This window comes from Paramisgurnus dabryanus, chromosome 3 (assembly GCF_030506205.2).
Source record: "Paramisgurnus dabryanus chromosome 3, PD_genome_1.1, whole genome shotgun sequence".
NCBI classification, from domain to species: Eukaryota; Metazoa; Chordata; class Actinopteri; order Cypriniformes; family Cobitidae; genus Paramisgurnus; species Paramisgurnus dabryanus.
In genome coordinates, this window is record NC_133339.1 from 22,351,663 (window position 1) to 22,378,044 (window position 26,382).

Here is a 26,382-nt window from a genome sequence, read left to right on the forward strand (position 1 = left end):
GTATTTTTCATTCTAGGTAATGTCTTTGAACTCTGTAGAATTGTAATTCCAGGCAGCTGAATCGATGCGTCACCTCAGATCGGCAATTGACCAGTGATGTCTGACGGAAAAGCCAAAATGGCAGCGTGTTTATCTCACCGTATTTGTGCTCAACCGATTATTTAAAAAATAATCTAAGTGATTTAGCAACAAAATATTTTAGTTACTGTCATACGTAGGCTTTCCTTAAGGTAATGATGGTTCCATGTCGTCCATAAATAAAAGAGCTGCGGGTTCGTGAATGTCACGCACCTGGCCCGCTCAGCGTCGGTAAGTACAAACACGATACATGAACGCTACAAATGCAGTGGTGGGAATGTAGCACGTTACATAGTATCACATTTTCCCGCGATAATTAAATTATGTTGCTAAATTTCCCACCTTTTTAAGAAAAGTCTTTGGGTGTTAAAACGGATCAGTGCGTCAGTAGTGTTTATAATCGCAGCATGCAGCAAACGGTCAAGTATTCTAAACGATTGTTGTTTGAAACAGTTACGAATGACTAGCCATATATTATTTTCTTCGATCATTTTGCTGGCGGACTGCTGTGCCCACACCAACATAAATTATGTATTGTTGTTGTTTTTTTGTATTTATTTCTGTCATGGGGGTAAATACATGTAGGGTAAAGCGATGCGCGTCTTAATAAAATAGCACGTGCGCAAACTATAAATCCCGGATGATCCTATCCTAGGTTACCTGTAGTTTAGCCGAGCAAATGTCATGGGTTCGCACACATACTAATAAAATGTAAATCTTGAATGCACTTTAAATTGCTTTGGATAGATGTGTAAATGTACACGAGATGAAAAATGTTGATGTTAAGTCTTGGATGAAGAATGTAACATTTGATTTTGATGTAATATTGCTTTCGTTCTGTTTTGCAGTGTTTTCCACAATTTTATCCATTATGTGGATTATGAGAGTTCCCTAGTACAGTAGTTGCAAATGAAAATGGAGGATATGTCTCTGTCAGGCCTGGATAACACCAAGCTAGAGGTAAAGAGTTCATCATATAAAACTTTTTTTTTTTTTTTTGAGTATCGTATTTCTATTTGTGTAAATTGTCTTGTGTCTTGAAGGCCTTGGCTCATGACGTTTACTCAGACCTGGTGGAAGATGCTTGTTTGGGGCTGTGTTTCGAGGTGCACAGGGCAGTCAAACAGGGCTATTTCTTTCTGGATGAAACCGACCAAGAAAGCATGAAGGATTTCGGTGAGGAATTTGTAAATCATGTCTTTATTGTTTTGTTGTTACTATTGCCTAGGTTTTAAATCTTTCACGTTTCTCTCTGATGTAGAAATAGTGGACCAACCAGGTGTGGACATCTTTGGGCAGGTGTTCAACCAGTGGAAGAATAAGGAGTGTGTGTGTCCCAACTGTAACCGGAGTATCGCGGCTTCTCGCTTTGCTCCTCATCTGGAGAAGTGTCTTGGGATGGGACGCAACAGCAGCAGAATAGCCAACCGCAGGTCAGCTAGGACGGAAGAAAGGGCTGTGATGTAACTATTAGGCTCACTTATCAATAAAATGTCAAAATTTTACACAATGCTTAATAGTTCATGTAGAAATGACCATTGTATTATGATTTCATGCCAGAATAAAACAGCAGTTTACCCTTACAAGGAAGATTCTGTTATTTGAAATGTTTGTTATTGCTATATAGCAGCATAGTAACCAATGGTTGTACAGCTTAAAATATCATATTGCCAATATGACTGAATGATTTGGCAAAATGTATGGTAATGGGTATGCATGCTAACAGAATCACTGGATTATTGGCCATTTTTTGGTGGATATATAGAAATATTCAGAGAACAATTAGATTTTTTCCCCAATGAAATTCTGCTGTTGTTCAGGTAGATTTTTCTGATTTTCCACAGAATAGCCAGCAGCAACCATGCAAGCAAGTCAGAAAGTGATCAGGAAGACAATGACGATGTTAATGACAATGACTGGTCATATGGTTCAGAAAAGAAAGGTAAATCCTCTACACCTGTCACATTGGTATTTGATTAATAGTATAGTTTTTTTAAAACCTTTAATTTTATGTTTCCCACAGCCAAGAAGAGAAAGTCAGAAAAGGTATAATTTTTCATTGTTTTTTAAAGGAAAACACCACCGTTTTTCAAAATTTTACCATGTTCTTACCTCAACTTAGACAAATTAATACATGCATATATTTTTAATGCATGCACGTAATCTTTATACAGCACGTTGTGAATGCATTAGCATTTAGCATAGCCCCATTCATTCCTTAGGATCCAAACAGGGATGAATTTAGAAGGCACCAAACACTTTTTATTTTGTGCCACCATACTTACTTTTGTAACTACTCATAACACTCTTTAAATATGAAAAAATGGATGTGTTTGGTGACTTTTAAATTCATCCCTTTTTGGATCCTAAGGAATGAATGGTGCTAGGCTAAATGCTAACACAGTAACTAGTGCTGCACAATTAATCGCATCGCAATCGCGATGTCAGCCTGTGCAATTATATGACAGCAAAATGTTGCAATTATATTAAATAAATAAATATGTGGACTTGTTAACACAAACTTTCTGATAACAGTTTGATGATTTTCCTTGCTGTTTAAAAAAAAGAAAGAAAAATGAACAAAAACGGCAATGCACGTGTGGCATGCACGTGTGTGGTGTGCTTCGTCACTTATACCAGAGCGAAGATGGATGCAGAGGAGGTTGACAGTGATCTGGTAGCTAAAAAAAAACCTATGTCTGTTGTATGGCGGTATTTTGGATTTAGGATTACTGACACTGAGCAGTTGCTACATCACGTGGCAATACGAAAACATTTCTAGTTTTACAAATACAAATTTTAGCTAAACTGTGTGTGGATTTTCTTTAAAACCCATCAAGTTGACTCATGATACCATTTAGTATAATCGCAATCGCACATCGCAATTTAAGCATCAATAACCGCAATGGGAAAAATTACCCAAATCGTGCAGCCCTAACAGTAACGACGCGCTGTGCAAAGATGAAGTGATTAATTGACAAACGGTGGTGTTTTGCTTTAAATTTTTATAAATTGTAAATATTGTGAAATGAAACAATTGTTTGTGTGCCTTAGAATCCAAACTCTCCTAGGAGATCTAAATCTCTAAAGCATAAAAATGGTGAGTTTTATGATTAAATCTAGATTTCAGTGCTTTGAGAAAAGAGATTTGTGAATATTTTTTAAAATGTTTTTGTTTGTCTCTTTACAGGAGAGCTCAGCGGTAGTGTGAATCCAGACCCTTACAAAGTAAGATTATTTAATGCATGTCCTTATATAACAGTAAAACCCAAAGTCTGATTTTCACACTTGCAGTAATAACAGTACTACATTTGAGCTCTCTCTCTCTCTCGCAGTATAACTACAGTTCTGGCATTAGTTATGAGACTCTGGGACCTGAGGAACTGCGTTCGATACTGACTACGGTAAACAGTTTTTATTTGTCCTAAAGTTTCATAAAAAGTTGGTGCTAGCTGTAGCAGATACCGTATGCGCTTCGAAAGGGAGGGGTGAGCTGTGGACTAAGCAGTCTTTGCAATTCACAGTCTCAACACTAGATGCTGTAAAAAATCTACACACAACTGCTTTAACATCAGGCTATCTAGAGACTGCACAATCAAAATAAGTTCAAGTTCAAGTTCGTTTATTTCTATAGCACTTTTTCACAGTTCAAGACTGCCCAAAGTGCTTTCCATAGTGGCAATAGATCAAGACATCAACAATAAAACCACATTTATAAATAACAGGGAAATAGAAAACATAGACACAGTGCTAATTTAAATCATGGTATAATAAAACACCTCATCAATATGAGGTCCATCAGTGCCTCCTTAATTCATGTCAGTTGACAGAACTCAGAGCATCACCCGTCAGTTGACTGAGTGCAACAATTACAAAAATACAAAAACGTATCACAGCAGACAATTTAAAACTCAAATCAATAAGATCTAATACAGCAGACAGATTGAAGGTCATATCAATAGGGAAATCACTTGTATCAGTGCAAAGAATAACTCATGGCGATTGAAAACGAAAAATGTTCAGCTAAATTCCATAGGCCAAGGAAAATAGATACGTTTTCAGTAAAGATTTAAAAGTGCTCAGGGAAGGTGCAGCTCTTATATAGCTTGGAAGACTATTCCATAAACTAGGGCCTATAATTGAAAACGCTCTATCTCCTCTGCGTTTTAATCTGGCAGCAGGGGCAATAAGCAAGCATTGCGAGCTGGAGCGTAGTTCTCTGGGTGGTGTATATGGACTAAGCAAATCTGATAGGTAGGGAGGAGCCTGGTTATGAAGGCATTTATATACAAACAGAATGATTTTAAAGTTAATCCTGTATTGCACTGGTAGCCAATGGAGGTCACGTAGAAGAGGGGTAATATGATCATATTTGCGGCCATTTCTGAGAAATCTAGCTGCAGCATTTTGAACTAATTGAAGCCGGGATAGTTGGGATTTCGAAATGCCGCTATATAAGGAGTTACAATAATCTAATCGTGACACAATAAAAGCATTGACCGCCATCTCAAGTGCTTCCACAGGCAAAGCAGCTTTAATTTTAGAGAGTAAGCGGAAAATAACTAAGTCTTTTAATTTATTTTTTGCAAATGGCACCTCCACAGCTCTGTAAAATGTTGTGTGATGACAAATTCTATGAATCCCTCTCACTAACAGTTTTTCTCTTTTTTTCAGCAATGTGGTGTCGTGTCAGAGCACACAAAGAAAATGTGTACTCGGTAAGAATGCAGTACATGTTTGTGAACAAATGACATGCAACGGATTTTTTCCTCAACTAAACAATACAAATAATCATAATGTCTGTGATGTATGTTTACAAATGCACATATTATCCTTCACAGCTGTTTCAATTGGCCTATATTATAACCATAAGGAAAGTCTAGAGAAGTTTATTAAACCAGTCTAGAGAGACATAAAGGATTAAACTGTTTTAACTCTGTGTTAAACAACAATTTATGTTAACTCTTAGAGCTTTGGTTGAATTTATTAAAAACAGCTCATTTTGGTCTAAATAGGCTTAAGCTAATAATTAATACAAACTTTAATATTGGCTCTATGGCTAATAATACAACGGATGTAGTCACAGATAGTCTGGCAATGAGGATCTGTTAAAATATAATCAGAAGTAACCCAATGTTTAGGTTGTGCTCTACAACAGGTACAGATAGGTGGAAATTGTAATAGCGTGTGTATGTGTGTGCTGCTTTAGTGTTAGAGATTTATTATGCATGTGATCGCATGATCTTTTCATTTGTGTAAATGGAAACGATCATGTTATGTTGGGACTCATTTTACGGAACACAACTGGCAACAATATAAATGACAATTTTTGGATTGGTTTAACTTGATTTGGCCTCCCTAATTGAAATAAACTGTCTCCATTCCAGTTGGACATAACAATAAACCATTCTTTCCCAATTGGACAGTCATAGCTCCTTTCAAGCACTGCCTGTTTTACGAAGCAAGAGACTTTATGAACATCAGCCACTTTTTTGGTGCTTATGTCTAACCCTTAAGCCCCCTCTCCAATCTAGCTGGCGCTGTTCATTTAGTCTCTCGGCCAATCGTTGTGTCTGGTGCAGTGCGTAATGCCACGTTGTGTCCTGGCAGGTCCCAGCGGTGTCCCCAGCACACGGACGAACAGAGGAGGGCAGTCAGGGTCTTCCTCCTTGGGCCGTCCGCGTGAGTTTCTCCCCTTTTCCCAACCCTGACCTCTCCCTGCAGCTTTTCGTATTTCCTTACATTGGTCTTGTCTCTTAATCCCTCGTGATTACTCGTAGCGGCCATCCAGGAAATAATCATAAAAAAACATATATAGGCCCTAGAATTTAATACACATCAACAGGGATGTTACAGCTTAAATCTTTTTTTTTTTTACATTTCTTGTGAAGTGTTGGCCAGAGCAGCCCAGTGAGAAGTTACCGTCCGTTTTTATATTTTGCATCTAAACGTCGTGCATTTTTATTTAAAGTTGCTTAAGTTTACTAGTCCGTTTATGTATGTCAAGCTGACAGACTTGTAGCGTTTGTTACCAGTTTATAGGGAAAGGTGCTTCTGGCTAACAATTGTTAAAAATTCAGTGTATGTTTTAACTTGTACAATAATGGGTGACAGAGACAGTAAATGCTTGTCTGTGTCCGATCTGTTGCACGTGACTTTGATCTGGGATTTTAAGATTTTTACTACCTGTTAAGTTAAAATATTACCTCCTTACTAGCAGATCAGTTGTCTGCGCATAGCATCACGCCATTTCTGTTTGGTAGGACGATGCTACCCGACTCGGAAACAATGCTGGAAAATGAAGGTTATGATGCTCCTGATGGGCAGCTCATCATGTCCCGCCTCCAGTGGGATGGTTCCTCTGACATCTCGCCTTCAGACTCTGCATCTTCGAAAGCCAGTAAGAGACCCGAACAGATGCAAAAAAAAAAATGCTTTTTACCTGTACACTTTCATTCTCATTTATCTGTTGTCTTCATATTAGGCACCAATAACTCTGAATCTAAGAGACCTAGGAAGAAAAAAAAACCTAGCACACTCTCTCTTAGTAGCTCTGGAGGTGGAGTGGACAGAGATAAAGGACCAGAACGAGAAAGAGGAGACCGAGAGAAAGTGGCCGGAGGCAGTAATAGCAGCAGCAGCTCCCAAAATACAATTGGTCTGCCCAGTCGGAAAAAACGACCAAAACTGCCAGTTCCTCCGGCACCCAGTATTTACGACGACCTTAACTAAGGAACATGTTTGCACTTGTACTTTTTGGGACCTGAATATTGTCTTATCTAACTTGATAAGTCCTTTTTTTATGATTTTAAATGTTGATGAAGAAAATAAGTTGAGTATGCATGTGAGAGAGGGAACATCTGGACTATATACACTTTTGTTTCTGGAAAGTGTTGCACAGTGAAACGTGAATGGCTGCCTTAAAGGGATAGTTCACACGGAAATGAAAATTCTGTTGTCATTTACTCTCTCATCTTGTTTCAAACCTTTATACATTACATTGTTCGGGTGAACATATTTTAAGGAATGTTTGTAACCAACTGACCTCCAAAGTAGGAAAAAAGAATAGTATGCAGTCAATGGGGCCTCTGATCGGAACAAACATTGCTCAAAATATCTTCCTTTCTGTTCATCATAACAAATACATTTATTTAGGTTTGTAACAACATGAGTGAGTAAATAATGACAATTTTTTTTTGTGAATTATCCATTTAAAACGTTTTTTGTGTTTGTGTGTGAGTTGGAGCAAGAAAGATTGTCACTTTATATTTTATTTATGCAGTTCACTGTCATCTGGCACGATTCCATACTCTGTACTGTGAGTATATGTGAGTTTTGGGTTTGCAGTGACACATAAAATGTGCCATTTTGTGTATGTGTGTGTAAGCAAGAATGAATGTGAATGGGATGTTGCAAATATTTTGTCCCTGGTGGCTCATGTTACCCAAGTGTAATGTTGATTGTAGATAAATCTCTGCACTGGTTTTAAAGGATTTTACATTGTTTTCCAAATGTATTTGCAAACCTGTTTTCTTCTTGACTGCTTTCTGGCCAAGCAGTGCTACACATGCTTTTTATGATGTCTTGATAAATATTGTCTTGACTTCAGTAGTGCACCCAGCAGCCAAATCTGTGCAGTCTTTTGCCTTTTGTTTAATACCTGTAAAAATGCACCTGACAGTGCTATATTTTGTGTGCTTATGAATGCTTTTATAATCATGGATTTTTGATCTCTTATCATTCATTCTCTGAATGTGTGCAATGCATTTTTTCAGACTAGTGATCAGATCGAATCTGTTTGCTTTAAGATTTGTTTTGTGTAAATATTGACTGAAAATGCACTTAAAATGGACGAAATCCAGTTAGTACGGCCTTGTTGGTTTTAATTTTTTTATTATGGCTTGACATAAATGATTGAAGAGGACTGTCTGCATGGGGAAACGATACAAAACCATGGTATAGGTGACGCATCATTTCCAAGATAGCAATAGACTGTCAGCGTCGGAGCGGATGATATCTGCCCTGGAGTTTATTGCTATGTGGGTTACTATGGACGTGGTGGGTGTGTGCCATGTCTTTGCGTAGTTATTGGTTATCTTTGTCTCTCAGTGCACTGTAGTATCTCTGTTATGGTCTAAATAAAAAACAATATTGCTCAGGACTCAATTGCATTGTCCAGAGTTCCCACCGACATCAGTAATTAATAAAACATTTATAACAATTATATTACATTTTTGAGTAACTAGCCTATAAAGCTGAATCCCATCTTGCTCCAAGTATTTGTGAAAGGTCCTGTTCAAGCACATGTGAACAAACAACCAAATTGTTTTAAAGATGAGCCATTTTATTTTCTGAATTAACTCATCAAAGCAAAAACAGATGTTAGTTGTCTGTGCTAGGAAGCATGAGATAGGTAGGAAGGTTTTTCTCTAAAACAAAAGCAAATACTTTTGACAAATAAGACTCGTATAGTACCAAACTATATGCTTTAGTTTTTCTAGGTTTCTCAATCTTCTTGGTTTTATCTACAGTAAATACAATGTTTATATACAGATTTTACAATATGATTTATCAGTCATATGAAACACCTATTATTCCAATGAATTATGAACTATAACTTCAAAGAATAATGACTATTTTTTTTACTTTACAGTATAAAACTATTTCCTAAATTAAAGAATGTGAGCTGTAACAGGTGCAGCTGACGTGCCAAGCCAGGGTTGTCATTTAGAAATGCACGTTTAAAATAAATATAGATGTCAGTTTTGCTAGCAAACATCCTTCATTTGCAAAAATCAAAGAAATAAAACTCGTCTCCTAACACAAGTACATCATCGGTCAAACACACTTGCAACCATGTTAGACAGCACTGTCATCACTTGTGAAGACAAACCACATCAACTCATAAAAACTGCATTTTCATTAAATGAAGTCCAGTCAAACATGCGTTCTTGATTTCTCTTTACACAGAGAAGTTATAGCTGAAGCTGAGATTAAATAATTATATAAGCTTTTTACCATGAAGCTAAATTATACAGCAATGCTACGTCGTGGACACTCATGAATTAAGCTGAAAGCGCACACACACACCCGACTTAAATCATCTGAATGGCACCAGAAGCCTCAAAGGCTCCCTGAGAACTTGTTACTCTTCTGAAGTTTCTCACACCTCAATACTTCTCTTGTATTGGCATCATCATTCTCTGAGAGATACTTTAATCCTTCATCCTCTCATCGACTGTGCATGCCAAAGATGAGAAAACTGAAGAAGACCGTGACTCCGACCAGAGAGATGGTGGCTGGCGCTGTAAAGAGCTGCCGATAGTTGATTCGGAAGTACCAGACCACCGCGAGCAGGACCACAAACACGGGGACCACCAGACTTCCTGTGCTGAGAGCCACTCCGGCCGATCGCAGGCTCCCGCCAAACACAGAGCTCCCCCCGGTTCGGGGGTTCTCTTCTGGGGTGGCCTCATGGAGCGTCTGGGCTCGGGAGACGTGACAATGGAGCACGCTGTTGTCGGTAATGTTCAGAGACAGGAGAGAGCGCTGGGGGTCCTGAAGGAGCTGACCCTGGTAGATGAGCTTTATCTGATGTTCACGGCCAGAGAAATACTTACTGTTTGAAAAGACAAAGAGATGATGAATAAACTATTCACTATTGGTAGCTCAATATTCTTTTGCTTAAGGCAACATTGAAGGCAGACAGAATGAAGTGCTACCAAAATGGACACAACTTTTCACAGTGTTAAGCCATCCATTTTGCCTCTTTGGCTTAGATAGAGATAGACAAACATTTGTTTATAGAGTAAGAACTGACATTAAGATCAGATCAATAAGACTCTTTGAATAAAAAACTGGGTAACACTTTACTTGAAGGGATGTTTATAAGACTAACGTGACACCTTCATAATCAAAGTTTATAACAACTGTCATTAAGTGTCATTAACGCAATTATGTCATTTTTAATGCAAAGACGACATTGTCTTTTTATGTCAACTTGACATAAACCAATTCATCATAACTTGTCATAAATCCATCATAAACATGACATAGCAGATGAATTATCAAACTTGAGAAACCTAGCTTTATGGGTTAACATTACATTAAACTGTCATGTGGTTGCTTTTGAAATTGGCTGTCACGATGCCATTATAACTGTGTCTGACCACTTTTTACCAGTGATACAAATTGAACTTGTCATTAAAATATCAATACGTGTTAATATTTAAAAACACTTTTATAACAGTGTCGTAAATATTTTTCTTGACCTTAACTACAGTGGAACATATTAAATTTGTCATTAAAATTTCCTTAAGTGTTAATACGCTGTCAAATACTTTCATAACAGAGTCATTAATATTCTTCATGCTTTTTTATATTTCCTCCAGGTGTCAGACAAATAAAAATCAATCATCCAATAATAATAATAAATATAGACGCAAGCAGCGATAACCGAGGTTCAAGCGATTTGGACCACAAGACCTTTAAGGGCATGCCCGTGTTGATATTCTGCATTGTACAAAATACATACACAATAAGCTACCAGACACACACACTTTCAAAGTTATCATCAAAAATCCACCAATGATTATATACTCAAAGCCATGAAACGAATAATCCATGATAACTCATGATTTATGATATAAGGTTGCAGTATTTTTAAGTGAAAAACAACAAATAACCACTAGGTGGCGCTATGACAAAATCATGTATGCAACGTCATGTCCTGACTGGTTACATCTAGCTAATATCATGGCTATACACTTTAGTTTAGAGACAATTGGGCTTGCTCAATGTTTAATTATGAGGCCAACTACCGTAGTTATGCAGGCATACCATTTTTTTTATTGCCTCTGACTCTGCTCAGACATCAGCATATCAATCTGGTGAAAAAATGTCTTTTCGTTTTGAGTTATAACCATTAATGTCTAAAAAAAGAACAAGAATTAATGTAATTTTGTGTTTTGGCAATTGTTGGCCATTTCTGATGGAAATTTTAACTTCACGCCAAAGAGTTTTTGTTCAGAAGGTAATGTTCTTCCTATGTAGGTTTCGAGGTCAATCGGAATAACTCTCGCGGAGTTATTCGCGCATGTTTTTTAAGCGCTATTTTGCTGTGCAGAACTAACCGTAAGGCGAAACCTGGCATGTTTGGTATCGTTGGACTCCGCAACAATTCAGGACTACAAGGAAAAAGAAAATACGTCAAACTCAGCCAAAGTTATAAGCATTTAAATGATTTGTCTGACCACTATGTGGCGCTGCGACGAAACATGCATGCAACCTCAGGTCATGACCCTTATCACAAGAACCAAGTGTGGTGTTGATACCTCATTCCTGTCCCAAGTTATAGCCATTTAAGTCCAAATGGTTTACCATTTCATATAAGAACAACTCAAACACATGTTTTCAGATGTGAGTTGATATGAATATATTTAGTCCCTGATCTTGTGAAGCTCTTTGGTAAACTCTTTTTTTTTATGTGCTATGCTATGCAAATAAAGTTGAAGTTAATGACATTTTAATTACAAATTCAATTTGAATCACTGGTAAAAAATAATCAGAAAAACACTCATGACACAATTATAATGGCCTCAGGACAGCCAATGTCAAAAGCAACCACATGACAGATTAATCTAATGTTAACCCATAAAGCTAGGTAGATTCTTAAGATAATTAATATGATATGTCATGTTTATGACAAAGAAATCTCAAACAATGTCATCTTTGCATTAAAAATGACACAATTGATGGAATTAAGCTTCATGACAGTTGTCATAAATGTGCATAAATCTCCTTCATGTTCATGACATGTGTCATGTCATGATTATGAAGGTGACATGTCAGTCTTATGAACACCCCTTTAGGTAAAGTGTTACCAAAAACGGTGACTTCTTTGCTCTAGCTGGCACATTGGACATACCCTCATAAGTACATAATTACATTTTCCTCATCTATTCAGGGCTCGACAATAAGGATAGCCTGATGGCCCGGGGCCACTGTATAAACGATGCTCGGGCCAGTGTGGCACTGTCACGAAAGTTTATCATTTGCATGTTTTTAGGCCTTGCAAATTTAAATATATAATCAAAGTGGAACCGAAACAGACAGTAGTGTTTTAACCACCACGTAAATGTTGTTGGTCAAAGGCGGTAAACTTACTTAATGACTCCTTTTGACCTCATTTATTACAAGGGTTCCAGAAAAGTAGAAAACATGTAGCACACTAAAGGAAAAAAACAAATAGTGATAAAATCCAAAATAGTGACAGTTTGCCAAAGTTTACAACTTCATTTTTACTGAAAAATCTATGAAATGATGATAAGAAAGTGACAGTCAGGTCACCCACTGACTGACCAATCTGCGTTTGCTTCAGTCACTACATTTGACGGCAACCGCATAGGCAAAAATTAAGGGGTGGGGGAGAGGAGGGGGCTGTTGTATTTGTTGTGCTATTGCTTATGATTTGATTATTTTCGATTAATATGCTTACTTGTTGTTAACAATATTAAACATTTATGAGGTGGTGTAGTAGTTTTTGGTGTGGTGTTTTATTTATTAAGGCAACAATAAAAGGCAATAATCAGGCCTGTTTAATTTTGGCAGAGCCAGTAAAAATTTGAACCAACCGGGCCGGTAGAAAAACTCCTTAGTGTTGAGCCCTGCCTATTGTATGTATTGTAGGGATGCTCACATTGACCGTTTAACCGTTAACCGAAGGTAAGAATTTATGACCGGTTAACATTATCAGTTAAAAAAAAAAATTGATAATACATAGTGCGTGTAGTCATGAGCCGACAGACATTTAGCCACTTTTCTATCTGTAATTTGTGAATGTCCTGTAAATGACACAAATTATTGCTGCCCTGACGGTCTGATAAAGTAATCATTTGTATGAGAAATCATTTGTATGCGTGTTTGGAAGCTGAACGGAGACGCGAGCGTGTCCGCGCAAGATGACGCGTTCCGTCTCGCGCACAACCGGACAGACGTTCGGTGATGGCCTCTGACCCTGAACATAAACATCTCTCTTTTTGCACAAACGGAGAAAGACGACGCAAAAGCAAAACTTTCTGAAAAGCATCCTGCTTTAGAAATGACCACTGTGGTAGAAGAAACGGAGACAATCTGCCCTTTTTGGATATTAATCCTCTGGACCGATCGCGTGCTTTTTAATAAGGTAATGTTGCGTGAATATCTGATAATGTATGAATCCTGGTTCTGTTGTTGATCTGTCACTGCTGTTTGCACGTTCAAATTAAATCTTTTGTTTTTACTAGTTCACAGACAACCGTCAACTGTATTTTTACTCAATGACAATTTCATATTAAAATCTTATAAGTTAACGGTTAATGTTCGGTTTAGAAACTACAGTTGTCGGTCGGGAAAATTAACTGATATGAGCATCCCTAATGTATTGTCAAAGTGTGTGTTCGACTCATCACCTCTTTAGTAGTCCAACTGTGTCATGAGGTCTGAGCACAGCCAGCTCCTCCGTGTCATTTAGGAACTTCAGTCTCACTGTGATACTCGTGGCCTCGTCTTCGTCTTCCTCTTCCATCCCTTCCTCTTTCCTCTCCTCCCTTTCATCACTCTGAACAAAACTCACTTTCTTCCTTCCGCCCTGAATGTCCAGCAGCTCTTCCCCGGGCACGACTTCTCCCCCTTCCTGTCTGGCTTCACCCTCTTCCTGTTTCTCCTCCTCCGCGGGCTCTTCATCTGGCTGCTCACTGGACTCTGAGCTGGAAGGGGGGCTCGTGTAGCTGTCGTGACCCCCGAGGCCAATAAGAGAGGCATGGGCACCTACGGTGAGAATGGTTCCCAGAATGTGATCTCCGCGGTCGGCCACGTGGGTGGACAGCCAGGCAAGAACCACGGCCAGAAGCAGGACGAGCAGACCGCCCAAAGCCGTGGCCTCCTCACTAAGCCTATCTAGCACGGTAAGAGCACACACCGCCATCCCTGCCCCTCTCTACCTGCATGAAAACGAGGGTGATGAAAACGTTCACAAATATTTTTTTTTTAAATACACATTTAAAAATGAAACAAGACATATATAACATTATTTAGGAAAGATAGGATAATGGAAAAAGTGCGTTACATAAAGAGGTGAAACAGACTTAAATGCACGTTTACAGTTGGGAATACTGTGTTATAACATGATCCAATAGGACACGAGGGCTTGGTCTTGTCAACCCCAAATGTAAGTTGCTTTAGATGTTAAGCTAATAATTGCATTTTGATTAAGACAATGTAGACAAACTTTTTTATTTAAAGAAAATATCATGCCATAAATACTAAAAACGTGCCTAAATCTGGATTTCATTTATGAAGTTTAAAGTTACTTTTACAGTACTAACCGCTCACTAAACAAAGCTGTTTACAGACATAACCTGTTAAGACAGATCAACTTGCAGATATTTTAGGGCGTAAAACCCATACCTCTGTTACCTAACATTGAGTGACACACTTAGCAAAGTCTACATTAGCAACATGACAAAATGCGTTTTTGCGTTTCACTCTCTTTTAAATTAAAAACGCTTCGATGTATTTAAACTATCTCATGTGTTCATTTACATACCAGCTAACTGGTTCTTCGTCTGAAAGCTAGCTGCTGTTTACCTTTAGCCTTTTACAAACCTTCATCTTCACGAATTTATTTTCATGAACGGAACTTGGAATCGACTTGTAACTTTATACTAAATGAATTAGATAGAAAATAAACATAAATGACCATGGATTAAAAGTTATCTGTTATTATTTCTGTCTGTTTGGGTGAGATGGCAGCTAACCATGTAGCGGCGGTGGACGACCTTGATTCACAAGCTTTTAAACTTCAATCTTTTAAAAATATGAAACAGTGCATTTACCTTCTCTTCCGTCAGATCATTTTTGTTCGACGTGTTACAGTCCCAGCGCCAATCGATAAGCACAAGACTTCAATGGATTAGAGATCAATAACACACACACACGTACACAGTCACAGATGCACGCACACAGCTGACGCCTCAGCGGAGGTAAGGAAAGGTCACGTGGTCGCCAAAACATTCAGCGATTTCAGTGAAACAAAACATTCAGTAAAACAAAACGCTAAAAAATACATTATAATAATTTAAATATTATTGTACATCTTTTATAACTATAAAAGTTAATTTGTTAATTGTCGTGAGTAAATTCAATTATTTATTTTATTTATTTTATTTTTCATTTATTTTATTTAAAGCAACGTGATGCATTAGGGTTTTCAAGTTTGTCTCAGTTGACTTCATTTTTATATACTTTGAACAAATTAGATTTTATCGTTTACTTAATCTCTTTTCAACCTAAAAAAAATTCAGTATTGGTGACAATCTTCATTATAGGTAAAATTATGAGCTCGTATTTTTACCACTTAAAATAAAAGACAAATGAGGATTAAAACACACAACATAAAATAAAGGTATCAAAGGAAAACAACAGTAGCAGCACTCATGCCGCAATGCATGCTGGGACCTCGCAAACTCTTACCCAATCAACAGCATTCTTAAACATTATTGGTCTAACATTTTTAATAACTCAAAGTAATTCACATTCTTATTTTAAAACTGTCAACGGAGTTGTCCTTCATTATACAGCAACAGATAATCTTTCAAAGTGTTCGGGATGTCCAGTTGGTTTATCGCAATGTGACACAGCGACCCCAGGCGGCGGCGGAGCGCACAGCGGCACAGGTGCTGTAGAGAGCGCGGCTGACTGATCTTCTGTCTGACTGCATCCAAAAAACATTTATGTGCCTAAAAATACAACCAGTTGTTGGCATTAGTTGTTTAATAGTTGACTAAATTATATCTTCTGAGCAATGAAAGAACAACTTTTTTTGCATTATGCATATTTGTAAGTACACCTTTTGTAGTTCCTCAGGCATCTTCTCTAACCACTCCTCACATGAAGGTACCACCTCATAACAATTCAGCATCACCTCCAGAGTGTCAGGAGACAGAACACAGAGTTTCTGCATCTGAGTCTGACACAAGCACACATAGAGTTTGGGGTTAACTTTAAATAAAAAATAACCAATAATTTATAATAAATAAATCAATTATATTATCTATTTAAATTATCTGTACTGGAGTGGAGACAGGCTGTGCTCCATAATTGAGAAGCAATCGAGCCACAACATCTGGCTGCTGGTTTGGGTAATCCTCTATTACCTGTCAAAAAAGACCTTTTTATACAGATGTGACCGTGAGAGTTCATGCATGTTTTATCTTTGACATGTTCAAGCCACATTAACTTAAAATCCATAGTCTACACCTCATATTCTACTTCTATGCTCCCACCTGCAGCAGGCAGTCCATTGGCGTGTATCCGGCACAGTTAGCTACATCTGCTTGTGCCCCTTGTTTTAGCAGTAGTTCAACTATACGTGGGCAACAGTTTCCACAAGCATTATGCAGGGCTGTATGTTTCTTTCTTCCTGCAGTTTGAGCATCGGCACCGGCCTCTAATAGCTTCTGTACAATACGCAGGTACCGTCCCACCTCTGCCGGCCTTTCTGCCCCAGCACAGGCCGCATTCAGGGGCGTTTCACCTTCTTGGCTCTGAGCTGTCACATCCCCTCCATTGGACAGGAAGAGCTCAACATGGTCCTCCAGCCCTTTTCTGCAGGCCACATGAAGAGGGGTAAGACCTGAGTCCTGTTGGGTCACATTCACCAGGGCACCACTGGTCACCAAGTGCTCAGCACACCTACATAGTACCAGAGTTAATTGTTTATTAAATATCTAGTACATTAGTACTTCAGTTACTTAACTAACACATACTGATATGTTTCCATTGCATTGCAGAGGTGCAACGGGGCATTGCCATCAACAGAGAGCACATCTGGGTCGGCCCCGTGGTCCAGCAGCAGGCGTACACAGATGTGATGGGCGCCCGAGCAAGCATCGTGTAAAGCTGTACGCCCACCTGGGTCTGCATCCACCTCTGCTCCTCTAAACAGCAGTTCTTCAACACAGCCAGATTGCCCCCTGCTGGCAGCCAGACGCAGTGCAGAGGTCTGTTTCACCTTTGAGATGAGGGTCCACATTCCTGCAGCACAAAACAAATTAAATATATTAATTAAATATGTTAATCTTCCATCTTTTTACCCCAAAATAATCCTACCCATCTCTGGCGCCCACGCCATTTCTTCATGAACGGTTTCCATCAAAGCATTGACCATGCCTGGCTCTTTAAGCACAGCGTACACTTTCTTCATATCTCCACATATGAAGACATTGTGGATGGCTGGATCTCTACACTGTATTTGAGGTGGGGGAGCACGGACTGTCTGGATCCTCTCGTTCCCGTGCCGGAGTCTGGGGGCAGCAGGCAGTGGACGCCTGGCCATAGCCCTCCTGTGTGCCAGTGACCGTCTTGCATCCTCCCAGTCCTGAAGCTCCTGTTCCAGTCGAAAGGAGCGCAGAGAGGCAGAAGTGAAGGCAAAGGTGTCCCGGGACATCCCAGCAGCAATGTGCCTTTAACTAAAGAGAAAACAGGTGTTGTGGTATAGTATATATTATATAGTCATATAATCAATAAAAACAACACATAGAAGTGTCCTTAAGACAGCATTCTGGTCAACAGACATAAACTATACAAATCAGCCCTGAAAACACAAGCTAAGTAAAGCTCCCAACAATCATCTATTAGAAAAACAGTTTTATAATGAATACATGAATGAATATAGCCTACATACAATACATGTAATAATAAAGCACAGCATGTCAAACAAGTTTTAAAGCCAGGATTATCTTACCTTTAAATTCCTCTTTTGCTGTTAAGAATATATACATTTACTTAAAACACATGTTTGATGTCTGGAACAGATAATGCTCAGAATATTTCATACTTTTGTTCATAAAAACGACCGCATGTCCTTTCATGAACGAGGCAGTCTGTCACAAGATATTGTTGACCTGACAGACGGTGGGCTCTGGGTATTATTAGACCAGAATGTGAGCAGATACTTCCAGCACCAGCATGACATCCCCGATAGATGGCGCAACATTGTACCATATTTCTTTTTCTGAGTTTAAAGGGATAGTTTACCCAAAAATAAAAATTATGCCATCATTTACCCACTCTCATGTTGTTACAAACCTGTATACATTTCTTTTTTCTGATATACACAAAGGAAGATATTTTGAGAAATGTTTGTAAACAAACCGTTTACTTTCATAGTTGGAAAAAAGAATGAAGTAAATGGGGTTCACGAATGGTTTGTTTACAAACATTTCTCAACATATCTTCCTTTGTGTATATCAGAACAAATAAATATATACAGGGGTGTAATAACATGAGAGTGAGAAAATGATGACAAAATTTTCATTTTTGGTTGAACTATTCCTTTAATTCAATACAAAACATGACATTTGTGAAGGTGGACACACTCAAAGGTTTGGACACACGTACTTATTCTTCGTTATTGCTATTTTCTCAATTCCACAATAATACTAAACTCATTCATAAATAATAAATACATAACTAAATAAAATAGCCTAGAATTAAAAATAAAATAACAAAAATTGTTAAATAAATCCAAACTATTTTAGCTTTCAAAACACTCTTTATTTGACAGTTTAGCACAATTTTGGTATCCACTTTTTTTTTACTAATTTATAACTCTATTTTCGAACGTTTTTTGCATTTTTTTTTTTCAAAATCCGGTCTAACTTGTTCAATAATATGTATATTTTTTATAAACTATGTCAGTAGATTCATCCAATTTCTTATACGTAGATTTATTCCTTCTGAAATAAACAAGGAATTATAATGGTTTTTATAGCAAATCCACTATGAATCCATATGAATGAGCTGTTTGCCATTTAAACAAAGCAAAATATACTGTGACAAATTTCAGTAGGATTTAATGGACATTAAAATCCATTAAAAGCAGCACTGTCACAATTATAGGCTTAAATGTATTAAAATTTCTGTGATGGATTTTAATGTTTTCTTCAGCAGGGATATTTGGCTGTTTTGTCTACTTACTTCAAACGTTTTATAAACGTTTTATAGGAAACCAAAACTAGAAGCAACAAATAACTGCTCTTAACATTTATACCGAGAAAATAAAAACCATGACGCTCAAGTCATAAACACTTTTTTTTTTTAAACGCCCGGTCTGCAACTTCTCACTTTCACTTTTATTTCAATGTCGACACAAAGCAGAGACTGTAATGTCTCTTTAGTGAGATTAATAACCGCTCGATTTGAAAGGTTAAAGAGAAGGGCGAACATCTGAAGAACTCAGGTGCACGCGAGGTGAAGATATGTTTTTATTCATCTTGAAACAATACTAGATCCGCGCTGCTCACGAGCTCTGTTGTTAGTTACACTTCCTGTATGCTGCTTAGACATAAACAAACGCCCGTTTTTGTCATTATAAGTACGAGCGAGGGAGTTAGCACTGCTTGATATATTCCTAAATGTAAATACATTCTGAAAATATATGCCAATTAATTTTTTTTCTCTGAATTGCATTGCTCGTTTTGAATCAGCATCACAAGATGGCAATGGAGGGCCGTGAACTCTACGTTCACGGTTTACCGACAGATGTGGATCACGAGCGGCTCCGGGACAAACTACTGATCCACTTCCTGCGCGCGAGGAACGGAGGAGGAGAGGTCACGTCTATTACAGTCGTCACTGAGTGCGCCCTCATCACCTTTGAGGAGAGCAGAGGTCAGAGGGTGTGAGGGGTATTATGACTGAATATCAAAAAGTAAATGAAATTATAATGATAATAAACAGCTGGGGGGGGTGGAGGCGGCATATTTAGTTTATTGTCCTCTAAATAAGACAGAGGCCTGGTTATTTCTTAAGATGCATTTGTAATGTATGGCTGTGGACGCAGCTTGCTGTGTGTTATTTGGAGCAAACTGTGCCATGCTAAGGGTTACATTTATGCATTTCCATTTTAGTCTTTTATCCAAAGTAACTAACAGTGCATTCAACCTATGCATTCTTCCATCAGTCTATGTGTTCCCTGGGCATTGAACCCACGACCTTTGCACTTTGGTTTAAGTCAGTCGTTGGGGAATACATTTTAAATATTTCAAAATAATATATGAACACAATGGACTACACTGTAAAGTCTTGTTTTGCTGTAAGTTATTTACTCAAATATGTGAAATGTATGAAACCATGTCAATTCTTTTACAACAGTTCACAACACAGTATGGCACTTTTAGATACAGTATGAATGTGACTGAAACACACTTTACGTGCCATGTAGAATTTGCTTTAAATATATCAGGTTTTAATTGCTGAGTATTTTTTCATGCCCGCCTTTCTTAAATGGTGCAAATTATGTCACATCTAATCATACTCTTTATTTCTAGTGCTCCACACACTGGAAACAGTGTATTTAAATACTGCCAAAATATATTTGGCAGTGGGAACAGTCTAATGCACAGCTAGGCAGTCAGACTGCTGGCATAGCTAATGAAGTCTCTGGCTCTTGCTGGCTGATTGATCTGCCAAGGCTATTGTAGATTGTGTAGTCTTTTATTGATAAAGTGGGGATGTGCTTGTGTGTGCGTCTTGCAGCCGAGTCTGATAAGTTGAAAGTGAGGTGCTTTTATAAAGAGGTCATTATCCTAAGTTAGCATTCATGTGGATCTTTAAGTTTTTATTTTTCAAATGAGATTGATCCTCTCTCTTCACTTACATTTAGCGGTCCAGAGTGCACTTCGTCATCATCCTCACATTATAGAGGTCGATGGCAGAAAGTATGAACTCTCCCTGAGTCTCCCAAGCCATGACCCCTTGAGCCTGAATAAGGTTTGTTGACAGTATAAATAAACTTGTGCAATTCAAGTGCCATAACCTAATATAGCATACTGTAGTATTTTATTAAGTGTCACTAAGTAATCTTCATCTGACAAATCTTTTTATCTTTAGGTGATCCTTGATATGTCTGTAACCATAGATTGCAGCCAGCTGCAAGAGGGTCCAGAGACTCTGAATGTACTGCGCTGTAAATTTCCAGGACTACGTACCCAACCTGGCCTATTACAGCAGACATGCACCTTGCAGGGAATGTATTCTGAGGTTCAGGATGCTTTGGCCTATATGCAAAAATACTTTAGGCCCATTCAAAAGCATTCAGGTACTAAAAATCCTGATCCTAGTGGAAAGAATAGACAAACTGTGGAGAAGAGGGAAGACATCGGGAGTCAAGAGCAACAGAGATGGGACAATTCTGCACAGCAGTTACCAGGCCTTTTCATGGGAGACCTCGGCACTGAATCTACTCTGGGTTTAGGACAACATGGTTATAGGCTTACAAACAGAGGTGAAGCTCTCGCCCAGCTTGAAGAAAACAGTGCTTGGCCTGAGAAAACCAATTTGGAGGAGGGGGCAGAGTGCAGAATAGATGAAACCAATTGTCAAGATCTTTCACTCATCATGGAAGCTGATGTGTTTGCATACTTACAGAGCAACAAGGAATACAGGCGTATACTTCAGAGTCATGGAGTGCAAGTGGTTCATGTGACGTCTGATGGGGTTACCACCTTGTTTCTGCAATCAGAGGTCCCAACAGGGTCGGAGAATACAGAAAACATGCGAAGAGCTCATAAGGAACTGGGACAACTTTATCAGCAGCAAGAAAGTTGCCTGAGGAAAGACCAGCTTAAAAGGAGCACCCTCTACTTGCCAGGAGGACTGACTGCAGCATTGAACAATGTGCAGTCAGTTCTCCCTAATGTTTTGCTTAGTTATGACCAAGACAACGTTTATATAGTTGGGGAGAAAAGTGAGGTATCTCAGGCTAAACAAATACTACTGATTGGGGCAGGGGAAGGTATGCCACCATCCTCTTCCAGTTCTCCATCACCATCTCCTGAATCCTTGGAAAGAGGACAATTTGGTAAAAAGCAAAGTGAAGTGCATACTCCAATGACCCCTAAATTGTTTGGCTCAAACACAGAACGAAAATTGGAGGCTGGAAAAGAGTATAAACTTGCAGCTCGGTTTAAGAGCTCTGGGTTGGGAGGAAAGGGACTTGCTAAAGAGAAGATTAGTGAAGATTTAAACAGTATCAGTAACAAAATGGACATGTTAAATTTAAACTCAAGCTTTCAATCAACACCACCCATTAGGTTGTCCTTTAGCAGTGCAAGTATTTTCAGTCATGAACTGACCGGTGAAGGAACTCAAACATACAAGATGACCCAGCCAAACTGTACTGGGGAGGATGTCCTGTTTAAAAACCAAGACACGCTATCCTATGTGAATAGCAGTGGAACCACCTCCAGCACGTCTACCACGAAATCAACTACTTCCTCCGGATTCACTTCAGGATTGACAACAGGACTCAGTGCCCCATTAAACACAAATGTGAATACTTCTTTAGAAAGAGAAGTTAAGTCCGCTGCCCCCTTTACAACAACATCAGTGCCCTCTTCCAAATCCTCTTTAAGAAGGGCCAATAGTTTCTCTGGTCAGCCTGACCTAAAAGAGCAGGTGCAAAAAAAACAGGTTGCTTCTGGGTCAATAACTGACACACATGCTTATCAAAGAGCAAGATCCAATAGCATCAGTGGTGGAAAAGGCAGTACAGGTTTTCCTTTATCTACAGTAGAAGCACAATTGACTGTGTCTTCAGTAATGTGGAACTACATGAAGGATGCGTACCACAACCAATTGGACAGCATGAAATCTGACATGCAGATGTCTGAGAAACAAGCAGGAAAAAGTGACGTGAATGTGATTTTGAAGGGTACAGATTCCTCTATGGTTGAAGAAAGTCATCGCAAGCTTCAGAATTTAGTGGCTATGGTAGCCAGTGACTTTACTGTTCAGGAGCTGCGTTTAGCAGAGCTTGGCCTGGTTGAGAAAGATGAATTGTTTGAGACCTGCTGCTCGGATGTCCAGTCACGCTTTCGGAAGGTCATCTTGCACACGTTGATGGACAGAGTTTTCTTACTTGGCCCGAAATTGCTCTGCTGTCAAGTCAGTGATATATTTAAGGATGTATTTCTTGGGACGGAAAAGTCTTTACACCTGCAGGACAGTGTAGATCAGGGAACAACCAAGCCAACTGTAGACCAAGTGAGCAGGGAGTCAACAGAACTGAATCCCACTAGGTCTGATCAAAGTGAAAATGAGCTTTCTTTTCAGATCACAAATGTTCTGTCTAACATCAGTCAGACAAAATACAAGAGTGGTGGTCACTCAACAAAACTCAAAACAGGTACATTGGAAAGGTTAAAGACACCAAAATCTGTGAAGGATGAGTTGAGCAAAACTAATGCCAGAGAAAACGAAACAGGACTAAAAAGTAACGGACAAACATCTTTATCTCTCAGAGAACACAGAAAAGAATACACCTCAAAGATGTTGAAACAGAGCAACCTGCTCTCCCACAAACCTTCAGATTGCGTGTGTGGAGCAAGTGGACCAGGTGTCAAAAGGACCAGCTGTGGTGTCATTCTGTGCAGTGTCTGCACGCTACAGCATTCAAATTGTAGAGTGTGTGGACAAGAAGAGTCTAATAAGAAAGTTTTAGAGTATCCTGTACATGGTTCCAGCTCAAAGGATGTACAACAATATCAGATGCAGACGTATCAGGAAGAGCAGAATTCAAGAAAAGAGGGCAGCAAAGACCAAAAAGGCATTCATGGCACCGTGACATTTTTGGAGATGCCTTTAAGCATTGATGGCCATCCCAGAGACACAACAGCCAAGATCACATACATCATACCTGATGGCATACAGGGGGTATTCATGCTCGTATACAGTTTAAAACTTGAACATTTTAAAACATGTATTCACAAATGAAACCGGATTGTAATTGTCTTTTTGTGCACATCTCTAGGATAATGATCCCTGTCCAGGGTCATCATTCCAAGGTGGTCTGTTTGAGGCTTACCTGCCACTCAACCCAAAGGGACAAGCTTTATTACCATGCCTGGAAAAGGCTTTTCATCAAGGGCTAACCTTTACCATTAGTCCAAGCAACAAGGCCGGTGATGGAGGTGGAAAAGTGACCTGGAGCAAGATTCCTCACAAGACTAGGATGGAAGGAGGAAGGAGTAGGTGAGTGGAGATGTTGATGCTGTCACACAGACCACCTGTTTTTTTACCACCTTAAGTCGATAAGCATCATTTTACTTTCTACAAGAGTGCTTTATTTCATAAGGTTATTTTATTAAGATTTTAACACTACATTTTGTTTTACTTTAAGTTGTGCATGTGTGCATTAGTGTACATGTATTGCGTTAACACATCCATCTTTATATTGTTGCCCTTTCTGTCTGTGTATATTTGAAAAGAAATATTTAACTAAGCGTATACATTTTTTGTATGAAGGAATGGATATCCAGACTCGACATACCTTAACCGTTTATCCGAGATACTGGCGGCTTATGGTATTGAACCTACCATTGGTAAAGATCAACCCAAATCCTGATGCTGAATTCAAACCTGACTACAAAGTAAACTTTTAGTGGCAGATTCTCTTTCGCAGACAGGGTTTAGATTAAGCCATGACTAGGCCTTAGTTATAATAGGACAATGAAGTAGTTTTAACAAACATAGCTTACATCTTTAGGTGTGCATCTTAAGATAAAACAATGGCACTGATATATTTTAAGATATGTGCAAGCTGTTTTTAGTTAAAACCGCTCAAACAAGCATTTTAGTCTTGGAGTATACCTTAAGCCCTGATCAGGAAAACAATAGTACGTAATTTAACAAAAATAATACAATTTACGATAACTGTGATAGACTACTTAATCTGTTAGCATACAGTACAGTATTTAATGTATATCTCTTTGAGATGAGTAATATTGAGAATGCTAATGATTCTCTAAAATCTATTTTTGTTCTGTATTAGAAAAGCTCAGTATGTACTCTGATAAACTTTGTAAATTCTGAATCAGTTAAATGTCATCTTTTATTAAAAAATAAACATCTTGTTGTGTAGAGGGTGTGTTTTTTAGTCTCTGTACTACAAATGATTGTGATCTTTTCAAGCCTTTATCAACATAGCACAGGAAATGAACTTCTATAATGGTCTTTCTCCTAAATCTAATATACAGTATATTATATATATATATAATTTCGTTTGAACCTTTCAATGTTGGAAAGTAAGATGCATAATGGATTTCCAGTCAGTTACCAGCAGTAGATTTTTACATTTTCAGCAGAAAATGTATGAGTGGCGCACACTATGTGTGTTCGTACTGTAAAATTCACAACAACCTAACCATTTTTCAAGATTATTGATGCCGCAAGCATCGTGATCTCAATCTCAAACTATTTTTGTAAATTGTTAAATTTGTAAACTACTAAAATGTAAATTAGGTCTTACAAATCTCATTTGTGAACATTTAGATGTGGTGATTGATGTTTTTAAACCCAAACATAACACATTTTCACATGCTCTATTTGAATGTATGCTAATGTGAAAAGTTTGAGCGGTATGACAGACGGGAAGATTTTCATAGAATTCCCCGAGGCTAAAAAGTAGCAAGTGGCTCATTTCGGTTAGTTTTGTTAGGCTGATCACAAACTAATGCATTACGTTCACTCTCAGAAATAAACAAGAAGGTACGAAAGTTGTCACTGGTTAAAAAAAAAAAGCTACATGCTGGTACCTAAATGATAAATATTAGGACCATTTTAAAAGCTACTGTCCCAGTGACAACTTTTGTTATTTTTTCTAAGAGTGTTGGACAGATTAATAACATTGCAAATTTGGAAAATAGCATTGGCAAAGTTACTGTAGTATTAGTATCCATGAAATAAACAGAGTAGCTCAAAAAAATTCTCTCTGGGATGTTATTTTTCCTGGTTCTTCATTCAACACCAAGTAACAACTAGAAAGCAAAACCCCACGGTTATCTGTTTGAATCACAGAACACCTGACCTTGGCAGTATCTTAATCTCTTTGCCGTTTTGTCAATATGGCTGAGCCAAGATACCTGCTACTCTGAGACTAACTCAGCGGTACTGTGATGTATTGAATCCAGTGGCAATTCCCTGCGGGTGGAGTCTTTGCTTGGACCACATTAGCAGCAGCTGAGATTAAAGACAAAGACAAGAGCTTTACCTCAAGGCATGCAGTGCTCGTAATTGCATACAATGCATTTAAAATAATGGACGGCGTTTCCTTGTTTTATAAAAATAATGGAGGTTTTTAAACCTTCTGGCATAAAGGTTTGTATTTAAATGCTTAAAGTTCGAATATTACAAAGTAAGCATGAAAGAAAAGCAATTTGATTCATAATTTTGGTTCATTGCATAACTTTAATATTTTGATTTGGG

General features: G+C 38.4%; 4 protein-coding genes across 8 annotated transcripts; 2 read left to right on the top strand and 2 right to left on the bottom strand.

Annotated features, from left to right (window-relative positions):
- Positions 1–69: 69 nt before the first annotated feature.
- Positions 70–6,946, top strand: atxn7l3a (ataxin 7 like 3a). Of its 3 annotated transcripts, none has more exons than XM_065252676.2 (13): positions 70–309; positions 927–1,038; positions 1,122–1,254; positions 1,340–1,541; positions 1,923–2,020; positions 2,102–2,124; positions 3,133–3,178; positions 3,269–3,306; positions 3,414–3,482; positions 4,753–4,796; positions 5,689–5,760; positions 6,342–6,478; positions 6,563–6,946. In XM_065252676.2, the coding sequence occupies exons 2-13, from the start codon at positions 988–990 to the stop codon at positions 6,808–6,810; spliced, it is 1,161 nt and encodes a 386-aa protein (XP_065108748.1). In that variant the 5' UTR covers positions 70–309; positions 927–987; the 3' UTR covers positions 6,811–6,946. The 3 variants fall into 3 exon arrangements, with proteins under 3 accessions (XP_065108748.1, XP_065108750.1, XP_065108749.1); XM_065252677.2 differs by having other exon boundaries at positions 71–309; positions 1,340–1,511; XM_065252678.2 differs by lacking the exon at positions 5,689–5,760.
- Positions 6,947–8,401: 1,455 nt separating this feature from the next.
- On the bottom strand, positions 8,402–15,108 carry tmub2 (transmembrane and ubiquitin-like domain containing 2). The gene is made up of 3 exons (XM_065252679.1): positions 14,952–15,108; positions 13,527–14,057; positions 8,402–9,697 (listed from the first exon to the last, which is right to left on the bottom strand). The coding sequence occupies exons 2-3, from the start codon at positions 14,039–14,041 to the stop codon at positions 9,310–9,312; spliced, it is 903 nt and encodes a 300-aa protein (XP_065108751.1). The 5' UTR covers positions 14,042–14,057; positions 14,952–15,108; the 3' UTR covers positions 8,402–9,309.
- A 180-nt stretch (positions 15,109–15,288) lies between these two features.
- Positions 15,289–17,563, bottom strand: asb16 (ankyrin repeat and SOCS box containing 16). Its single transcript, XM_065252675.2, has 6 exons — positions 17,227–17,563; positions 16,884–17,151; positions 16,401–16,809; positions 16,188–16,271; positions 15,965–16,084; positions 15,289–15,854 (listed from the first exon to the last, which is right to left on the bottom strand). The coding sequence occupies exons 1-6, from the start codon at positions 17,561–17,563 to the stop codon at positions 15,669–15,671; spliced, it is 1,404 nt and encodes a 467-aa protein (XP_065108747.1). The 3' UTR covers positions 15,289–15,668.
- LOC135733887 (uncharacterized) lies at positions 17,473–24,993 on the top strand. Of its 3 annotated transcripts, none has more exons than XM_065252667.2 (6): positions 17,473–17,600; positions 19,605–19,788; positions 20,783–20,889; positions 21,010–23,832; positions 23,930–24,150; positions 24,424–24,993. In XM_065252667.2, exons 2-6 carry the CDS (start codon positions 19,614–19,616, stop codon positions 24,521–24,523), a joined length of 3,426 nt encoding a protein of 1,141 aa, XP_065108739.1. In that variant the 5' UTR covers positions 17,473–17,600; positions 19,605–19,613; the 3' UTR covers positions 24,524–24,993. The 3 variants fall into 3 exon arrangements, with proteins under 3 accessions (XP_065108739.1, XP_065108738.1, XP_073669990.1); XM_065252666.2 differs by lacking the exon at positions 17,473–17,600 and adding an exon at positions 19,197–19,368; XM_073813889.1 differs by lacking the exon at positions 17,473–17,600 and adding an exon at positions 19,198–19,368 and having other exon boundaries at positions 19,605–19,828.
- The last annotated feature ends 1,389 nt before the right edge of the window (positions 24,994–26,382 follow it).

Coding starts and splice junctions, on each gene's coding strand:
- atxn7l3a (XM_065252676.2), top strand. CDS start 988: ATGAAAATGGAGGATATGTCTCTGTCAGGCCTGGATAACACCAAGCTA. Junction 3,179..3,268: donor ATCTCTAAAGCATAAAAATG/GTGAGTTTTATG, acceptor GTCTCTTTACAG/GAGAGCTCAGCGGTAGTGTG. Junction 4,797..5,688: donor ACAAAGAAAATGTGTACTCG/GTAAGAATGCAG, acceptor GTGTCCTGGCAG/GTCCCAGCGGTGTCCCCAGC.
- tmub2 (XM_065252679.1), bottom strand. CDS start 14,041: ATGGCGGTGTGTGCTCTTACCGTGCTAGATAGGCTTAGTGAGGAGGCC. Junction 9,698..13,526: donor ACAGTTGGACTACTAAAGAG/GTGATGAGTCGA, acceptor CTTTTCAAACAG/TAAGTATTTCTCTGGCCGTG.
- asb16 (XM_065252675.2), bottom strand. CDS start 17,563: ATGTCCCGGGACACCTTTGCCTTCACTTCTGCCTCTCTGCGCTCCTTT. Junction 16,085..16,187: donor CACAGCCTGTCTCCACTCCA/GTACAGATAATT, acceptor TGCTTGTGTCAG/ACTCAGATGCAGAAACTCTG. Junction 15,855..15,964: donor TGCCTGAGGAACTACAAAAG/GTGTACTTACAA, acceptor TTGTATTTTTAG/GCACATAAATGTTTTTTGGA.
- LOC135733887 (XM_065252667.2), top strand. CDS start 19,614: ATGGCAATGGAGGGCCGTGAACTCTACGTTCACGGTTTACCGACAGAT. Junction 23,833..23,929: donor TACCTGATGGCATACAGGGG/GTATTCATGCTC, acceptor GCACATCTCTAG/GATAATGATCCCTGTCCAGG. Junction 24,151..24,423: donor ATGGAAGGAGGAAGGAGTAG/GTGAGTGGAGAT, acceptor TTTTGTATGAAG/GAATGGATATCCAGACTCGA.